General features: G+C 25.6%; 1 protein-coding gene across 1 annotated transcript; it reads left to right on the top strand.

The window, feature by feature from the left end:
* Positions 1-1,221: 1,221 nt before the first annotated feature.
* On the top strand, positions 1,222-15,406 carry Bm6123 (Cadherin cytoplasmic region family protein; the record flags this gene model as incomplete). The annotated part of the gene is made up of 22 exons (XM_043079866.1): positions 1,222-1,796; positions 5,275-5,408; positions 5,611-5,770; positions 6,052-6,131; positions 6,455-6,629; positions 7,879-8,056; positions 8,426-8,563; positions 8,671-8,826; positions 9,111-9,335; positions 9,538-9,833; positions 10,140-10,359; positions 10,471-10,617; positions 10,815-11,060; positions 11,242-11,454; positions 11,865-12,025; positions 12,148-12,277; positions 12,563-12,808; positions 12,959-13,076; positions 13,238-13,471; positions 14,638-14,743; positions 14,951-15,014; positions 15,344-15,406. 22 exons carry the CDS (start codon positions 1,222-1,224, stop codon positions 15,404-15,406), a joined length of 4,065 nt encoding a protein of 1,354 aa, XP_042935800.1.
* Positions 15,407-16,717: the final 1,311 nt, after the last annotated feature.

Raw genomic sequence — 16,717 nt, forward strand, 5'->3', positions numbered from 1 at the left:
CTGTATTATTTGAAAATTATTTCACATTGATAGGCATAACATCTCTCTCTCCCTCTCCCTCTCTCTCTCCCTCTCTCTCTTCTTATGAATATTACATTCATAATATTATAAGCTTTTATCAGGAAGAATTTTTGCTTTTTTCTTCATTCTTCTTCTTCTTCTTATTTTGGTGATGATCAATACCGACCATATTTGTTTACCTATTTTTAGGACGGTCTTATTCAGATAAACAAATTGTTTATATTTTATAAATAAACTAAACATCAAATTGGTTACTTTAATTTTTTTTTTTTTATTAAAAATATTTATTTGCTTCTCATTTCCTTTAATCTTACCTATTTTATTTCCTCTTTTTCTATTCTTATTTACAACCTTTTCTTATTATATATTGGTCATTTATTGATGGACAAAATTTAAATGATTCATCAACTAAAATGCTCTCTTATCAGTTATTTGATATGTAAACTAAAAAGATGAAAATATCAACTGCTTAATTCATTATCATATTGTATTCGAAAATTTGTTCGTTCTCTTATAATTCATACAAACGTATCATTAAATTATTTTCATTATTATTTTATAATTTCATTCTATTTTCAGATTTCATACAAACCATAAAACATTTGAATTTGTTTTGGAAAATTGGAACGAACTTGAAGAAGTTTTATGTTTAGAATTCATTACACTGCCATATTAAAACTACATTATTAATCTTATATCAATTCAGGATTTCCCTCCCTTTACCTGATCAGAGGTACACTGTCTCTTTCCGGTTTCATCATCATTTGCTTTGTCATCATCAAAGTGCCTTTTCTTCTTCAGTCAACAAACACACCTACATGAACTATTTGCAGTATACAATAAGCTGATTCACTGTCATAAGAACACATACCTAAATTGTGTATGTGTTTGTGTGTGCTTTCTCTATTCTTTCCGGCTTTTTTTCATTCCAAAAATCTTTCCGTATTATCATTTTCCTTCTGATTCATTCTAAAAGTTACTTCTTCAGTCGTTCCATCTATTTAACGACACTGTGAAATCCGGAAGAAAAGTTATTTTCGTGCAACTAAGTGAAGCTGAAAAAGGAAAGAAAGAAAAAAAAAAATCCTGAAAGCATTCTTCGGAAGTAACGTAGCTTTTTTATTTTCCGTTTCTTTTTATAGCCGTTAGATTACGAAGATCCAATACAGCGTGACGGTTTCACGCTTGGTATTCGTGTTTATGATGGCCGATACTATGCAACAACTAAACTGTACATCGAGCTCCAGGACAGGAATGACAATCCGCCGGTCATCAACGGACCACAATATGTCCAATTACATGAAGATGCATGGCTTGGCAAAGAGGTTGCCAAATTTACGGTTCAGGATGCGGATGAAAATGATACCGCAGTGTGAGTCTATCGATACTAGTACCACTGATATAATTAATTCTGCTATTCCGCTGCGGAATTTTCAGCATATGTACAACGTTCGCTCACAGATGCGTCATCATTTAAATGACCATTGTGTTAATGTTATTTCGAAAAGTTCAAAAATTTCAAATAATTCCATACTTTGGTGTCTTCTTCTGGCTATTTTGTTTACCTCAGTAGTAGTAGTAGTAGATGGCCAAGAATTATCACAACTTTTTCTTGGCTCATATCCTAGCCAATCACGATTCTTGAATTTTGCTGGTAAAAGTCAGCGTGATATTGTGGTAAGGCTAACAAAGAATTTAACAGAAGATACACCCGTAGGCACATTGATTGCAACATTTCGTGCCGAAGATAAGGATTCAATGACACATAATCTAACGTAAGTTTATTTATTTATTTTTATCTCTAGAAAAAAAAAAATTTTTTTTTCATTAAATAAACTGATATTGATAGCTTACTATTGACTTTTAACTTTTAATACATTTTTATCCACATTATTACTTAACTTTTATACTAATCTTACATTGAAGTAAGTAACTGTTAACTTTTGCAGTGCAGTAAGTATTAATTAGATCTTCTATAGATATCTGTTTTCTTTTTGAGAACAAAAAAAAAAAAAGAAACTTATATGAGATTGTAATTAATTTTAGCATAAGTGCATCCTGAACACTTGTAAAATGCTTTTTTTTTTTTTATTTAAATTTTAAAATTGATTGAATGTTTGAAATTTATTGTTTGAGAGATATTTGGACATTTGACCTTGAATTAGTCACCAATGAGTCACTCATGCATGTGTGTGTGTGTGTGTTATCATTTTAAATAATCGATAAATGATTATTGTACACTGTGGTTATCATATAGGATTGCTTTCAGTGTCTGTTTCGAATTTATCTTAAATTACGATCAGTTACGATTTATTGATAAAATTAGAAAGCGAAGAAATTTGAGAATTTCTGAACATTTTATGGTTAATGACAAATAAACTGGGATAATTTTTGATATTTTATAGTGATAACATTCCATTCTGTATTATCATTTATTATCATTCTTCACTCTCTCATAATTTACTCTTTCATTTGGTGACAAATATGCATTATGATATCAATAATAAGCTATAATCAATGGATGATAATCAATCGAACTGATCTCATCAATCAGAATTGATTAATTTTCAAATTGAGCTGATTAATATCGGATTGATTAGTTATGAATAAAAATAAAATAAAAAAAAAAAAAAAAAAAAGGAGATGGAATTATAAATTTGGAAATGATAAAAATTATTCGCTTATCACAGATCGCTTATCACAAATTTAATATTTGTATTAATTATTGAATTAATTGCTTAATCGGTTAGCTATTTTATTCCCACTTTTAGAGAGAAAAAAAAAAAATTTGAGTGTTTTATTATAATTGAACTGTTCCATTTATTTTTTTTATTTATTTATTTTTTTTATTTTTTGATGACAACAAAGCCCGTTGTTCCATTTATTTTTTTTTTTTTTTCATTTTTCTTTGATTAAAATCACATAAAGTATGTTTATCTCTGCTTTAAAGGGAAAACATAAGATTAGAAAATGTTAAAATCACAATAAGAAAAAAAAAAATTTGAACTCATAATTTTTGCATATGAGAGCATAGTTTATAGTTTTTGTTTTAAAAAAATTCGTAATTTAATTCATTACTATTTAATTAAGGAAAGAAAAAATTTCACTAATCTTTCCGGAAAGAAAAAAAAAAAGAATTTGATAAAATTTAAAAGAATTAAAAATACTAACTTTTTTTTTTTGAAGTCAAACACATTTTAAAGATTTCCTTTTAATGAGAATGAATAAATAAAAATTATTGCTATTTGTGAATCAAGATTACATGTTGACCTTTAATTACAGAGGTGACGAAAAGGCTTAAATAATGTTTACCGATTTGACAACGAAGAGAGAGAGAGAGAGAGAGAGGGAGAGAGAGAGAGTTAACCCTGTAACATTTTAGGTGTTGTAATTATCAACTCATCCCGATATTTGCACCTGTTGGATGGTGACCTTCGTAATATAGTTTAGTACCTATTCCCACTGCTAAAAGAGATAAAATCAAAAAATTTTTAAACATTACCTAAAAGAAAATAAATTCTTTCAATATTTTACTATTAGTCAAACAAAATTGCTATCAATTTCAATCATAAACCTAAACCTAAACAGGTTATTGACACATAATTAATCAACTTAGTACTATTCGATTATAATTTTTTTCTAAAATTATAATCGATGAGAAAATGTATTTTACTTTTACAATTTTATCTAATTTAGAATTGTTGAAATAAAAATGAAAATCATTTTTTTTTTTTAATTATTATTAATATTATTGAAATGATTTTCTCTACAATTTATCTTATCTTTTATCATTTAGTTATATTGGCTTTCAGCTTTATATTATTATAAAATTGCATAATAAATATAAGCAAATGCTAGAAAAAAAAAAATAATATCTAATTTGTGAGGAATAGAGCAAAAGGCAACTTTTTCTTTAACCGCTAAATCCGGAATGGAAAAACGGAGGGAATTAGCAACGGTCACAACAATAAAATTATATCAGTATTAATTATTATTAACTTATATATCTGTACTGATTTTTTTAATTATGCATAAATATAAATAAGTTATTTAAATTAACAGAATTTGTAAGTTAATTTATCATTGTACTTTGATTATATATTTTATGGACAAAAATATTTATTTAATTTTTTTTCAGTTAAAATTCCAGAAATTAAATGGAACATTCAGGTTTTTTTTTTCTTCCGCAAAAAAATTCTTTTTTTTTTGGGAGGAGAAATTATGAAAATTTTAATTTTCTAAATAACTGAAATAATATGAAATGAACATTAGTGTTTTAATTGTTTGTTTAGTGAATGAATAAAAATCAAAAGTAATCGATTTTTTTTTTCTTGTTAAATTCAATATTTTAAAAATTTAAATTTAAATTGATACAATTTATGAAGCATATTTTGCATACATTTAGTACCATATTTTGTAGCATATTATTATGTTTCAAAAAAAAAAAAGAAAAAATGAACAAAATTTCAGTTTAATATAAAATGAACATTTTTGAATAAACATGAATAAACAATTTAATTTTCCTCGAAAAATTACTATCATATTTTTTTTCCAATAGAAATAAAATGATGAAATAATAATAATATTATAATAATAATAATGGTAGTAATAATATGATAATAATAATAGTGATAATAATAATAATAATATAATAATAATAATGGTAGTAATAGTATAATAATAATAATAATAATAATAATAATAATAGTAATAATAATAATAATAATAATAATAATAATATGATAATACATTTTATTAAAAAAGGAAAAAAAAATTGTCAAGACAGAATAAGAATATCTCACTTATTAAAATTAAATTCTTAATTTCATTTACTATAAAAAAATCCAATATAGCACTTATTCAAAATGTCTGTCTAATAATAATTTCTATATATTGATGAAATGAAAAGGATGCATGATGCAATAAAAGTATTAGCAAAGATATTTCGATTGAAACTAATTAAATCTATTCCCATTCGTATGGCATTTTGTATCGATGAAATAGGGAACAACTAATGAAGTATTTATTTCACTGAGATGAATAAAATTTAATGAAAGGGAAAAAAGATGGATGAATGCTTGATATTAATCAATGAAAAGGGATTTTTGTTAAATTTTTTGCAAAATTTATCAATAAAAAAGCAAATTGATTGCAAAATTTTATTGCTAATATCTTTGAAAAAAAAAAAAAAAAAAGAGTATTAAATTTAATTAAAAGTTATGTAATAACTAAATTGAAATGATAATTTTTTAGATTTCGAATCAATCGACAAACTGATCCAAAACGTCAATTTTCAATTGATCAAAGTGGATCATTATGTGTTGCTCAACGACTTGATCGTGAAGAAATTCCAAAATATAATTTAGTTATTGAAGCATTTGATTCTGGTTTGTTTATTTATTATATAAAAAAAAAGAAATTTATACTTGATAAATGAATTAAATTATAATTTTATTAGCTTATTTTGTTTGTCTTATTTTTGTCATTTATTAACTTTTACTTTGACACATTTTTAGTACTTTGTATAAATTTCATCTTTAAACTATTTCTCATTTTTTCTTATAAATTTTTTTTTTTTTTTTTTTGTAGCTGGAAATGTTGGATTTCAAACAATTGAAATTTATGTGCAAGATGTTAATGATAATGCACCGGTACCATATACGGTACCAAATCCGTGTGTCTTTATGGAAAATACCGAACCAACAATGCAACCAATATGTGAGATACGAGCATACGATCCGGATACCATGTATGCAACAATCTAAAGAAAAAAATAAATTTGACATAAATTTGATTAATTTATTGCTCACTTTTATAAAATTTCAATTACTCAAAAATTCATATTTAAATTTTAATCTTTAAATTTTAATTTGAAAATTAGTTTTACGGTTTTTTAAAAAAAGAAAAACGGTACAACTCATCAAAAGATGTTTGTATTATATATGAAATAAAAAAAAATATTTTTTTTTTTTTTTTTTAAAACTTAACAAAAAAAAAAAAAGAAAATTAAACTAACATTTTTCATTTCAGTGAGAATGGACCACCTTTCATGATGAAATTAGCATCAGATTTCAAATTTGGTGCATATCTAAATGTTGTCTATAATAAAAGTAAAAATTTTTGTTTGATTAATTGATTAATTATAATCTAAATTTTATGATATGATAATTCTAAGTTACAAATTATGGATTATGTTGATATTACAATATTTGAATTGTTTATGACAATATATTTTATTGTTACAGATAAATTTTTAATTGCATAGCAATTCATTATGTTAGAATTTTCTAGTTTAAAAATTTTTTGTTTAGTATTATCATGCAGATTTCTGTCAAATTATTTGTCGTATTTTATCAGTTTATTGAAATTTTTTAACTTTTTATTTTATTGATTGAAAAAATTGGTATTAAATTTTAAATTTTGTTTATTTTAGATGGTGATAATGGTAATGGTTCGATGATTGTTACAGCAAAACAACGTTTAGATCGTGAAGCTGAATTTCCGGGAAAACAACTTGAAATTCCGATAATCCTGAAAGATTCGGGTGGTTTACAGTCGGAACGTTCTGTTTACATTATTATTGGTGATGAGGTAATTTACATTAAATAGTTCTTACTAAAATTATAAATTTCATCAAAGAAAAAAAAAAAGTGACACTAATATTTGGTGACATTTTTTTTTTTTGCTGTCACTTCAAATACTAAATTTTTGATTGTTCAAAAAAAAAAAAAAAAAAATGCGATTTCAGTAAGTACATGTATTTTCGGCAAAATATAAAAGCAATGTGACAGGCCTTTTTGTAATTAAAAAGATTGAAACACGAATAAACATTTCTAATCATTATTATTCTTCAATTAATAACAAAACAAATTCAATGAAAAATTTGAACTTTTAATTTAATTTAAAAAAAGAAAATACAATTTACTCTGTTGGTTGTGAAAAATAACACAAAATCGCATTTGTTTTTTTTTTTTTTAAATTAATATCTTTTACAAAATAATTTTATGTTATTACAAAAAAAAAAAAAAAGAATATTATTTCAAAGTTGAATTTTATGATTGAAATAGATAGAATTGATAAGTTTTAATGTTTTAAAAAAATATTTTGAACTTTAAATTGTGATATGAAAATTTGAAGATCGAAGATTGCATTAATAATCAATGCATTAAGGAAAATTATTTGAGTATTTTGGTTAAAAAAGCATATGGTAGTCTATAATTAAGCATTTCTTCAATAAATTTTCTCAGAATTTGATCAGATGCACTTCCCAGGGAATAAATAATAGATTGTTATTCTTTTAGATATTTCTATTTGACCTTTCATTTATTATCGGTCAAAGGTCATTTGTAAATGAAAAAAAAAAAAACTATGAATTCTTTTTTTTTTTTTTTTTTTGTCTCTATTTTCTATTCTTTTGTGATTTTGGATAGGATTGAATGGAATATTAATTTATTTCAAGTATCATTCATTGCTAAATCTTTTATGCTTTTGAATTAATGAAATTACTTTTTATAGAAAATCAAATATCGCTTTTTTTTATTTTTCATTTTAATAATACTTATTAAGGGTTCAGAAAAGGATTTAGAGAAAAATCTAAAAATAGAAGAAATTTAATTGTAGCACTTTAGTCTGCTAATCTATTTTTGAAGTATATCTTGATTTGAATTTTCTGATGTTTTTTTTTTTTTTGAAGGAATACTGGTTGTATATGAAAATTTAATTATAACTTTTTTTTTATATAAAAGATAATTTTTTTTTTTGATTCTTGTAATTTTACAGATAATTTAAATTGTATTGAAATAATTTAAATTCATTTTAAAGTGTATCAAATTGTCAATGTTTGTTTTAGAATGATAGTCCGATGAGAAATGGTGAAATGACCATTTTTGTGAATAGCTATCTGGGACGTCTCGAGAAAACAGTAATTGGACGAGTATATGTTGAGGATAAGGATGACTGGGATCTACCAGATAAAATATTCTCATGGGCACCTGGTAAATCATTACCTGGCTTCAGTCTTGCTATTAATGGAGAGGTAATTTTTGCATTTTACTTTTAAATTCATCCTTTTGAATCAGTCTTCATAATTAAAAAGTTAAAAATTGATTAGGCATTTGCATAATTAATCTCAATATGAATAATAATGAAGCAATTTCTGTCTAGAATTATGTTAATTAGATTGAAATGAAGTTGAAATGGAGTGAAAAGCGGAGAGAAATAATTGTGGCTTAGTAATATAATAAAATATTGAATTTATTTAATTTAATAGTCTTATCAAATCTAATATTTCTTCATAGCATAAAGTTGACAGTTTAATTTTTTTTTTTTTTTTTCTAAATAATAAACTATTCTTTTTTTTATGCATAATTTTTAAAGTATAATTTTTTTTTTTTTGAATTTTCAGATCACAATGGATGCTAATATGCCATCTCGAACATATCAGATGACTGCTAATGTTGTTGATAAACGACGTAATGAGAAAGCACAAGGTGTTGTTAATGTTATCATAAAGATGGTACCTGCTGCTGCTTTTGAAAATCAGGTTTTTTTTTTTTCCTTTCATTCTTTTAAATTCATTTAATCTAAGAAAAAAAAAATTATTTTAATTCAACATTTATTTTTTTTAATTGTAATTTGTTGAATTAACAGGGTGCAATAAGAATTATGCTGTCACCTAATGGACTTGATTCACCGGGAAATTTTATAAGGATTGATTCAACCGGTTCCAGTCCGATGAGTCGATTTGTGAATAAAATGAATGAATATTTGGATGGGAATTCAGAATTGGATGTCTTTTCTATCAAGGTTTATTACTTTCCCAAAAAAAAAAAATAATTTCACTATTTGTAGTTATGATGTTAAGATTACTGTATACAAGATTCTTTTTTTTTTTTACTTTTTTCATTAAAATACTAAATAATTACTGTAATTTAAAAATTGTTTTTAAAATGAAATTATTAAATGAAATTAATCTATGATAATGATAAAGAAATATGAAATATAAGCAAAGCATTGTGTAATTTATAAAATATTGTTAGCATAATTTTATTAAATTATTTTAAAAAGTTTAAATTAGAAGAATTTTTCAGCAAGATCAAATTGTATTACAAAATTATGCTCCAACCGTATTGGATGTCCGTTTTTCGGCTCATGGTAGTCCGTACAAAAGTCCAATTTTACTGAACGGTTTAATTGCACAATATCGTAGTGAACTGGAAAAAGCAATTGGTGCGACAATTGTATCAGCTGGTATTGATATGTGTAAATTTACTGTATGTGATAAAGGATGTCAAACTGTTAATCATGCTAATGAGGTAAGATATATTTGTTATTTCTTTTTTTTTTTTTTTAGAAATTTAAATTTTAAAAATTTTTACTGCTAATCTACAAAAAAATTCAATAAAAGCTGATATTGTTTATTGCAAATTGTTTGATATCATTTGAATTTAATAAATAAGAGAAAAGGTTATAGGTTATGGTGAGAGATAGTTTTATCATTAATGTTTATTGTTTTAGCAAGGTATTGTCGTATCTGCTAATCAAACAGTAATTGTTGGTGTAAATGCATGGTCTAATGATACTTGCATTTGTCCAGTATTTACACCACCTTCATCATGTCAAGCAAATTTATGTCTCAATTCCGGTGTTTGTCATAACACTTATCCTGGATTCTTCTGTGAATGCCGTAATAATTTCCTGAAAGGTTTACGATGTCAAGGTACCACACGTTCATTTGATGGACAAGGATTTGCTTGGTTTAAACCGGTTCCGGCATGTACATCGTTGAATATTTCTCTACAATTTTTAACTAAGTAAGTAATCATTACTTCAACTAATATAAAAATATATTTTGATTTTTGTTCCTTTTTCTGTCCTATTCCATTTATTACTGTTTGTTCTTTCTTCCTCAATTTACAACTCATTAATGTGCTATATTAATTAATTAAACTTTCAAATTAAAGAAGCATTCATACTTGATATTACACTTTCCGATTATATATCTCCTTATTTCCTGTTTCCTGAAATGTTCAGAAAAATATAGCATATTTGAACTTGAATAAGCTGAGTATTTAATGAAATGATCATTGATTGATGGTAAATCCGGTAATGAATTTCAGACAAGCTAACGGTTTATTGTTGTATAATGGTCCAATGGGTGATAATAGCACGTACGGAAGAGCAGATTATAAGGATTATGTGATCATACGATTGGTTTCCGGTCGTATACAAGCCGATCTCATGTTTAATGGTGTTGTGGCTAATCCGATACAGATTTCAGGCTCTGATGCTCTTAATGACGGAAAATGGCATACGGTTACACTGTATCAGGATGGCAAGGTCATCATTTATTTCTATTTAAAAGCTCTATTCTTAATTGAAATTGAGTATTAATAAAGTATTTTGAATGATTTGAATGTTATTATATGTCATAATTATTGCTCATTTCAGCATATTGAATTAGTAATTGATAGTTGCTATACAATTGTACCTATTGGAACAGGTGATAAGATTATTGGAATCGATGATTCTTCTTGTCGTCGTGTTAAAATAACAGCTGATGATGATGAACGATTAAATGTTGTTGCACCGTTACAGGTACTATTTATTAAGGTTTTTGTTTAAAAGAAATTAATTACTAATAAGTGATGTTATTATTTTAAGATTAAAATTATAAAATAGTGATAAGAAATTGAACAATACAAGTGATAATAAAATAGTGATAAGAAATTGAACGATACAAGTGATAATAATCTTATTGGTAATAAATAGTTTCTTTTTTGATTAAAATTTAGATTGGCGGAGTTGCACCACTATCCGGCAAAGAACGCTATCCAGGAGTGATAACTGCTTTTGCAATGAATTTCAAAGGTTGCATACGTGATTTGATGGTAAACAATGAGTTGTATGATTTGGGTGTTCCGGATTATGCTAGTGAAGAGCATTCCGAAATTGGTTGTCAACTTACGGAAGCAGCTTGTGGTCTAAATGATATCAGTGGACCGTATTGTGTTCATGGAGAATGCATTTCTGATTTGGTGGTATGTTTTATTTGTGAATTCTTCAATTTTAAATTAAGTTTATTTGTGAATTCAACTTTAAATTTGCTTATTGCGGGAAAAATTGAGAATAACCTGTCACATTTCATCAAATATATTTTTCAAAGTTACCGGAAAGAAATGAAATGCAAACGGTGAGATTTTTTTAATTTATTTTTTACAGTCGAATGTGCCAAAATGTTTATGTGACCCTGGATATGGTGGTGATCGATGTGACATTCCATTTAAATGGGTCGAATTTGGCCCTGGCTCATTTGTCGAATATGATGTGAAAGTAGGTCTGGAAGATAAGACAACCAATGTCGATGTATTATTCTTGCCTGGTAAAGCTAATGGTGGAACCGGAGAGCTTGGCTTTGCTGGTGCTGGTGAAAAAGTATGTTTAAAAATTTTTAACTTTTATCCGCTTAATTTAAATTTAATTTAAATGATTAAAGAAACAAATATTATTGTCCACTTATCTGATGCATTATAGGTTTTTTATCATTTTATCGTTTAAAAAAATTGATCCAATTTTAATTAATAAATTGAATTTCTATTTACTTGAATAGTATATCTTCAATAATCATTAAAAACGGATCAATTTCATTTTGGTCTAAAATCAAAAATAGCTGTGTAATCATATGATTGAGAAAGTCTTTTAAGAAAAAATTTAACTTATGATGAAAATGTAATTTTATTATTCCTTTTCCTGATTCTCTTTTCCTGAAAATAATATTGTATTCTCTATTAGAAAAGTAAAATTTGAATTATATAATAATTTTTCATTTTCCTTTTTCCTTGCAGTATATCAGCACTTCGATAGAAAATTATTCACCGACAGCGAAATTTGACTTTAGCTCTAGTTTTACTGCTTCATCTACTACTCCGGTAGAATTACAATTGACTAATTTGCATCTTCAAGATAATATCTCATACTGGATGCAATTTTCCAGAAGTCCTGTTCGGTTTGTTTTCTCCTTTCTTTTTTTTTGGTTAAATTTTTTTGTTATTGATAATGATAATATTTGATAAATTGAAATTATAATTCTAGTTGATAGCAATCTCTCAATTTATTATCATTTTTCAGTGCATCTTTATCTGTTGATGGTGTTTATCGTGGTGTATTGCCTTTAAATCCACTCAAAACTCCATATCAGATTGATATAAATGAATTACTTCTTGGTGCATTAAGTGTTCAAGGTGACAAAGGCTTTAGGGTAAATAATTCTTTTGAATTTTATCCTAATTTATTGATATAATTTAGTAGTAAAGATACTAAATTGCTAAATTTTCATTTGTTTCTTTCCCTAAATATAAATATTGCTTAGTCAAAAAAAAAAAGAAATTAATCATTATCTCTCATACTGATTAGCTAATTCTAGATAAAATATGAGGATTACTTGTTGAAGTGATCATCTAATTATGAAATGAATATTTCAATAATGATACAATTGATGAAGTTTTTTTATAATAATATTTGTTTGATTGAAATTCACTTTTAGGGTTGTGTTGGTACTTTTCGTTGGCAGCATATTAATTTACCGTTGATAAAGAGCGGAGAACAATCAGGTAGTTATGGCCAAAGTGATAGTGATTCGATCATATCAGTGAAGCAATCAAAAGGTGTCCAAAGTGGTTGTTCATTGCGTAAAACATGCGCTAATATCGGTTTTGCATACTGCGGCGGTTCTTTTGTTTGTGTTGATTTCTGGAAAGGACCATTCTGTACATGTCCAGAAGGTGCACAGGTAAAACTTATTCATCTACTTTATAGGTAAATGATTCATCTCTACTTTCTTATCTTAACCAATTAAATATTTAACTTCATTTGTTTTAGATTTACGAGAATTTCAGATATTAAAATTGAACTGATAAATTAGCGAATTTTTTATTTATAGGTACTTCTTGGTGCTAATGGTGAATTGGTTGGTTGTGGTGAAACATTAGCTGTTAGCAGCCTTGGTATTTCCAGTCCTGCAATCATCCTTATTCTCATATGCTTGATTTTACTAATTAGTATGTAGATTGTTTAATCTTATATTCGAAAATTGAAATTTAAATTTGAAATAACCATACTTTTGAGATTTTTTTTTTTTAATTAGTACATAAATTAGTTTAATTTATTTTTTGCATTATTTGTCAGCATTATGAAGAATTTAAATTGGAACAATTTACAGTGATGGTTCTGTTAATGGTTGTATACACTCGACGTCATACACCACCATTTGAGCCTGTTCGTCCCGAAGAGCTGAATCGTGACAATTTAAGGCCATATGATCTAGAAGGTGGTGGTGAGGCGGACAATGACCAATACAATATCACCAATCTTCGTAAACCTGTTATGCCAATCGAGGAAAATGGTATAAATGGCTATGCACAACCTGTATATCCAATGCAACGTGCACAAATTGGTTTGAATTTTTTTTTAAAAAAAAAAAAAATTATACTAAAAAATGAAATGTTTCACTTTATACTATCAAATAATTCTTTATAATATAGCAAAATAATTAATTTTATAAAAATAGTCTTATTTAGGTACAGTAAATTTCTGAGATACAATAATATATATTTTCGAGATTTGAAGCCAAAAAATATCATCATATATTGGCCAATTACGTTTTGATAGTTTAAAGAACTAAGCACTCGCAGTACTAAGAGACGAGATAATTTGATTTTAACTATTATTGAAAAGCTATATTTATGTGATATATTGGTTATATTTTCGTGGAATAATTTTCAAATGCAAATATTGTCGTGAGTAAAGTTTACTTGACTTACTTCAAGTTTGAGTAGATGATTTGGATTAGTTCAGTTTACTTACTTCAAGTTTGAGTAGATGATTTGGATTAGTTAAATTTACTTGACTTACTTTAAGTTTGAGTAGATAATTTGGATTAGTTAAGTTTACTTGACTTACTTTAAGTTTGTAGAACTTGAATTGAACCTTTTGCTTCTTGTCTGTGAGCAAGATCAACCCAGATATGATTTATTTTCTTTCAAAATGTGAATCGATACAATATACAGTTGAAGAGGATGAGAAGAGACAGACTGTCACCGATCGTTTCTTTTTATTAACTGATTAGAGAAGATTTTTAAGGAGAAGTGGACTGAGCTTATCAGATTAATGAGTTTAGCTTATCAGATTAACATTTACAAAACAGACAGATGTACATTTACTATTTGAGGTTTAGGTAAAGGATTCATTGTTTCAAAAAAAATAGGATATGACAAAAGAATAACGAATTGGTTTATAGTGATGAATCATTAGCATAGTTTTAAACTCTTAGTGTTTAACAAGGTTTTCCAAGTATCGATACTAGATTTGTAATTAAATTTTAATTAAAGATCCGATATTAGCTTTGTAATTAAAATTAATTTCAATGTCAAAAATTAATTGAAATCATCACTGATTAGGAATTTGATTAATTTCTACATTGAATTGTTGCTCCAAAGTGTATTTTTTAGACTTTCTTTTTTGCTTAAATGATCAAATATCCCTGTGAAAATCAAATGAATGTGGATAAAATAACTAACTAAATCAATTTAAAACTTTGATTCATTTATTATTACAATTTAGATGATAAACTTAACAGTCGAATCAAGAATTTGGAGGCAGATCCAGATGCTACTGCACCATACGATGAGTTACGAATTTATGATGATGAAGGAGATAATATATCAAGGCTTGTTATTCCTTACTTTCTCATATTTTATTTCAAATTTTAAAATTGTTAATTATATAGGTTTGGAAAATTTTTCGTTTAGGTAAGATAACACTAATCTTTTGTAAGATTAATGATAACATATGATTGACAATTATAGGATGTGACAAGTGAAGCATTACATTGAAATAACATTTCTCATGGAAATTTAAAATTCAACAATTTTAGGGTAACACTTGAGTCGCTTGAATCAACTGATGATGCGGTTCCTTCGGGCAATCTTGATCAAGAGGTAAGTACACTTCTTCCATTTGAATTGTTTAAATTTTATAAACAACTGTCAAATTTTGTGTTGAAATAACATTAATATAAGTGGTGTTGATATATGAAATTTTATTAGGGACAATTTTGAATTTTATTAAGTTCAAATCTCATCGTAAATTTTTGAACATAACTATACAATCCTATCAGTTATCAGAACTATATTTTATAAACAGTGCATTCTATATGATTATTTCATAGGTCAAAGTTCTAGATTCTTAAAAATATTATCTTAATTATTATCATATAGTATTAATTGCTATATAAAATTGTTAGATTTTCTTTTTTTTTTTTTTTCAGATTGAAAAATGGGGTCCACGCTTTAACAATTTAGCTGGCATATACGGTAAACGAGAAAAATGAAAAGTATATATCTTCTCAATGGTCTCATTTTATTTTCCATTATTGCGGTGATAATACTTATATGATTTAAAATTGCAATTGTCGCAGTTGTTTCAATAATTTACTTTCTCTAATATACCTTTTATGTTGTTTACTTTTTTATTCATTTCCAAATACAAAATGATAATTTATTGCTCGAACAATCAACAAAATATGGCATTTTTTTTTTTTTTTTTTTGTTAAATTCTAATTAAATTCTTGTTCTTAATAAGATCACATTTAGATGCTAATTTTGTTCAAGCAATAAATGTTAGCTTATTATTGTTACTATATTTGCTGTAAGAACTTTTTCTTTTTTTTTTTTTTTTTTTTCTACGCCAATTTTATTTTTCCGAGCTTAATGTAATTTATGAAATGAAATTAATGCTCCAAACTGTTTATTATTTAAGGTTGTAAAAAGAAAAAATACCGGTTATTAAAAAAAAAAAAAAAAGCAGAAAGTTAAAATTGATTTTGTTTGAAGAAGAAGAAGTAAGATTCTATTTCAATTTCTTTTTTCCCTTTTTCCCTTCTTCATCTCTTTCATATTTTTGTACTTTGATTTTTATTTTTATTTTAATGAGATTGAATTTGTTTTTGCTGCTATGAATGATTTGTTTTAATTTTGCATTCTTTGCAGTATTTATATGTTGTATAGAATGTTTACTATATACATTTATTTTTGTTTTTGTTTTTTATTTTTTTTACTTAATTTTTCGAAATTACAGCAATTCTTTAGTGCTATTACAATTTTTTTTTTTTTTTTTTTCAAAACAATCACTGATCAATTATATGAATTAATTTAAGCTTTATCATCCATTCGTTCCATTGCTATTATTATTGCATTTCAATGTTTTCCACAATATATCTCAATGTTTTATATTTTTTTTTTAAAATATATATATGTATATGTACCGATCAATTATAAATTATAGCATTTGAATGATGAATTTTCATCTTTTTCCATTCATCCATCAATCAATGTTTATTTAATATTTATTTCCCACTTTTGCCTGCCTCATTCAAAATCTTTCAAAAAAAAAAAAAAAATTTTTCCCTTTCTTTCTTCTTTTTCTCATTTTTTCTCAATTTATCATTCTGCAAACTTCTATGTTAGGAATAATTTTACTGTTGCTGTTGTTTCCTATTTACATTTTGTTTTTTTCACTCCTTTAACTAATATTTTTGGAACTTTTTATCACAAAAAAAAAAAAAAAAAAAAATGAAAAAATGAAAAAGAGAAAATAAAATGAAATTTGTTAATTTTATAAACAAATCATTTATTCCTAATAA

This window comes from Brugia malayi (assembly GCF_000002995.4).
Source record: "Brugia malayi strain FR3 genome assembly, contig: Bm_v4_Chr3_scaffold_001, whole genome shotgun sequence".
NCBI classification, from domain to species: Eukaryota; Metazoa; Nematoda; class Chromadorea; order Rhabditida; family Onchocercidae; genus Brugia; species Brugia malayi.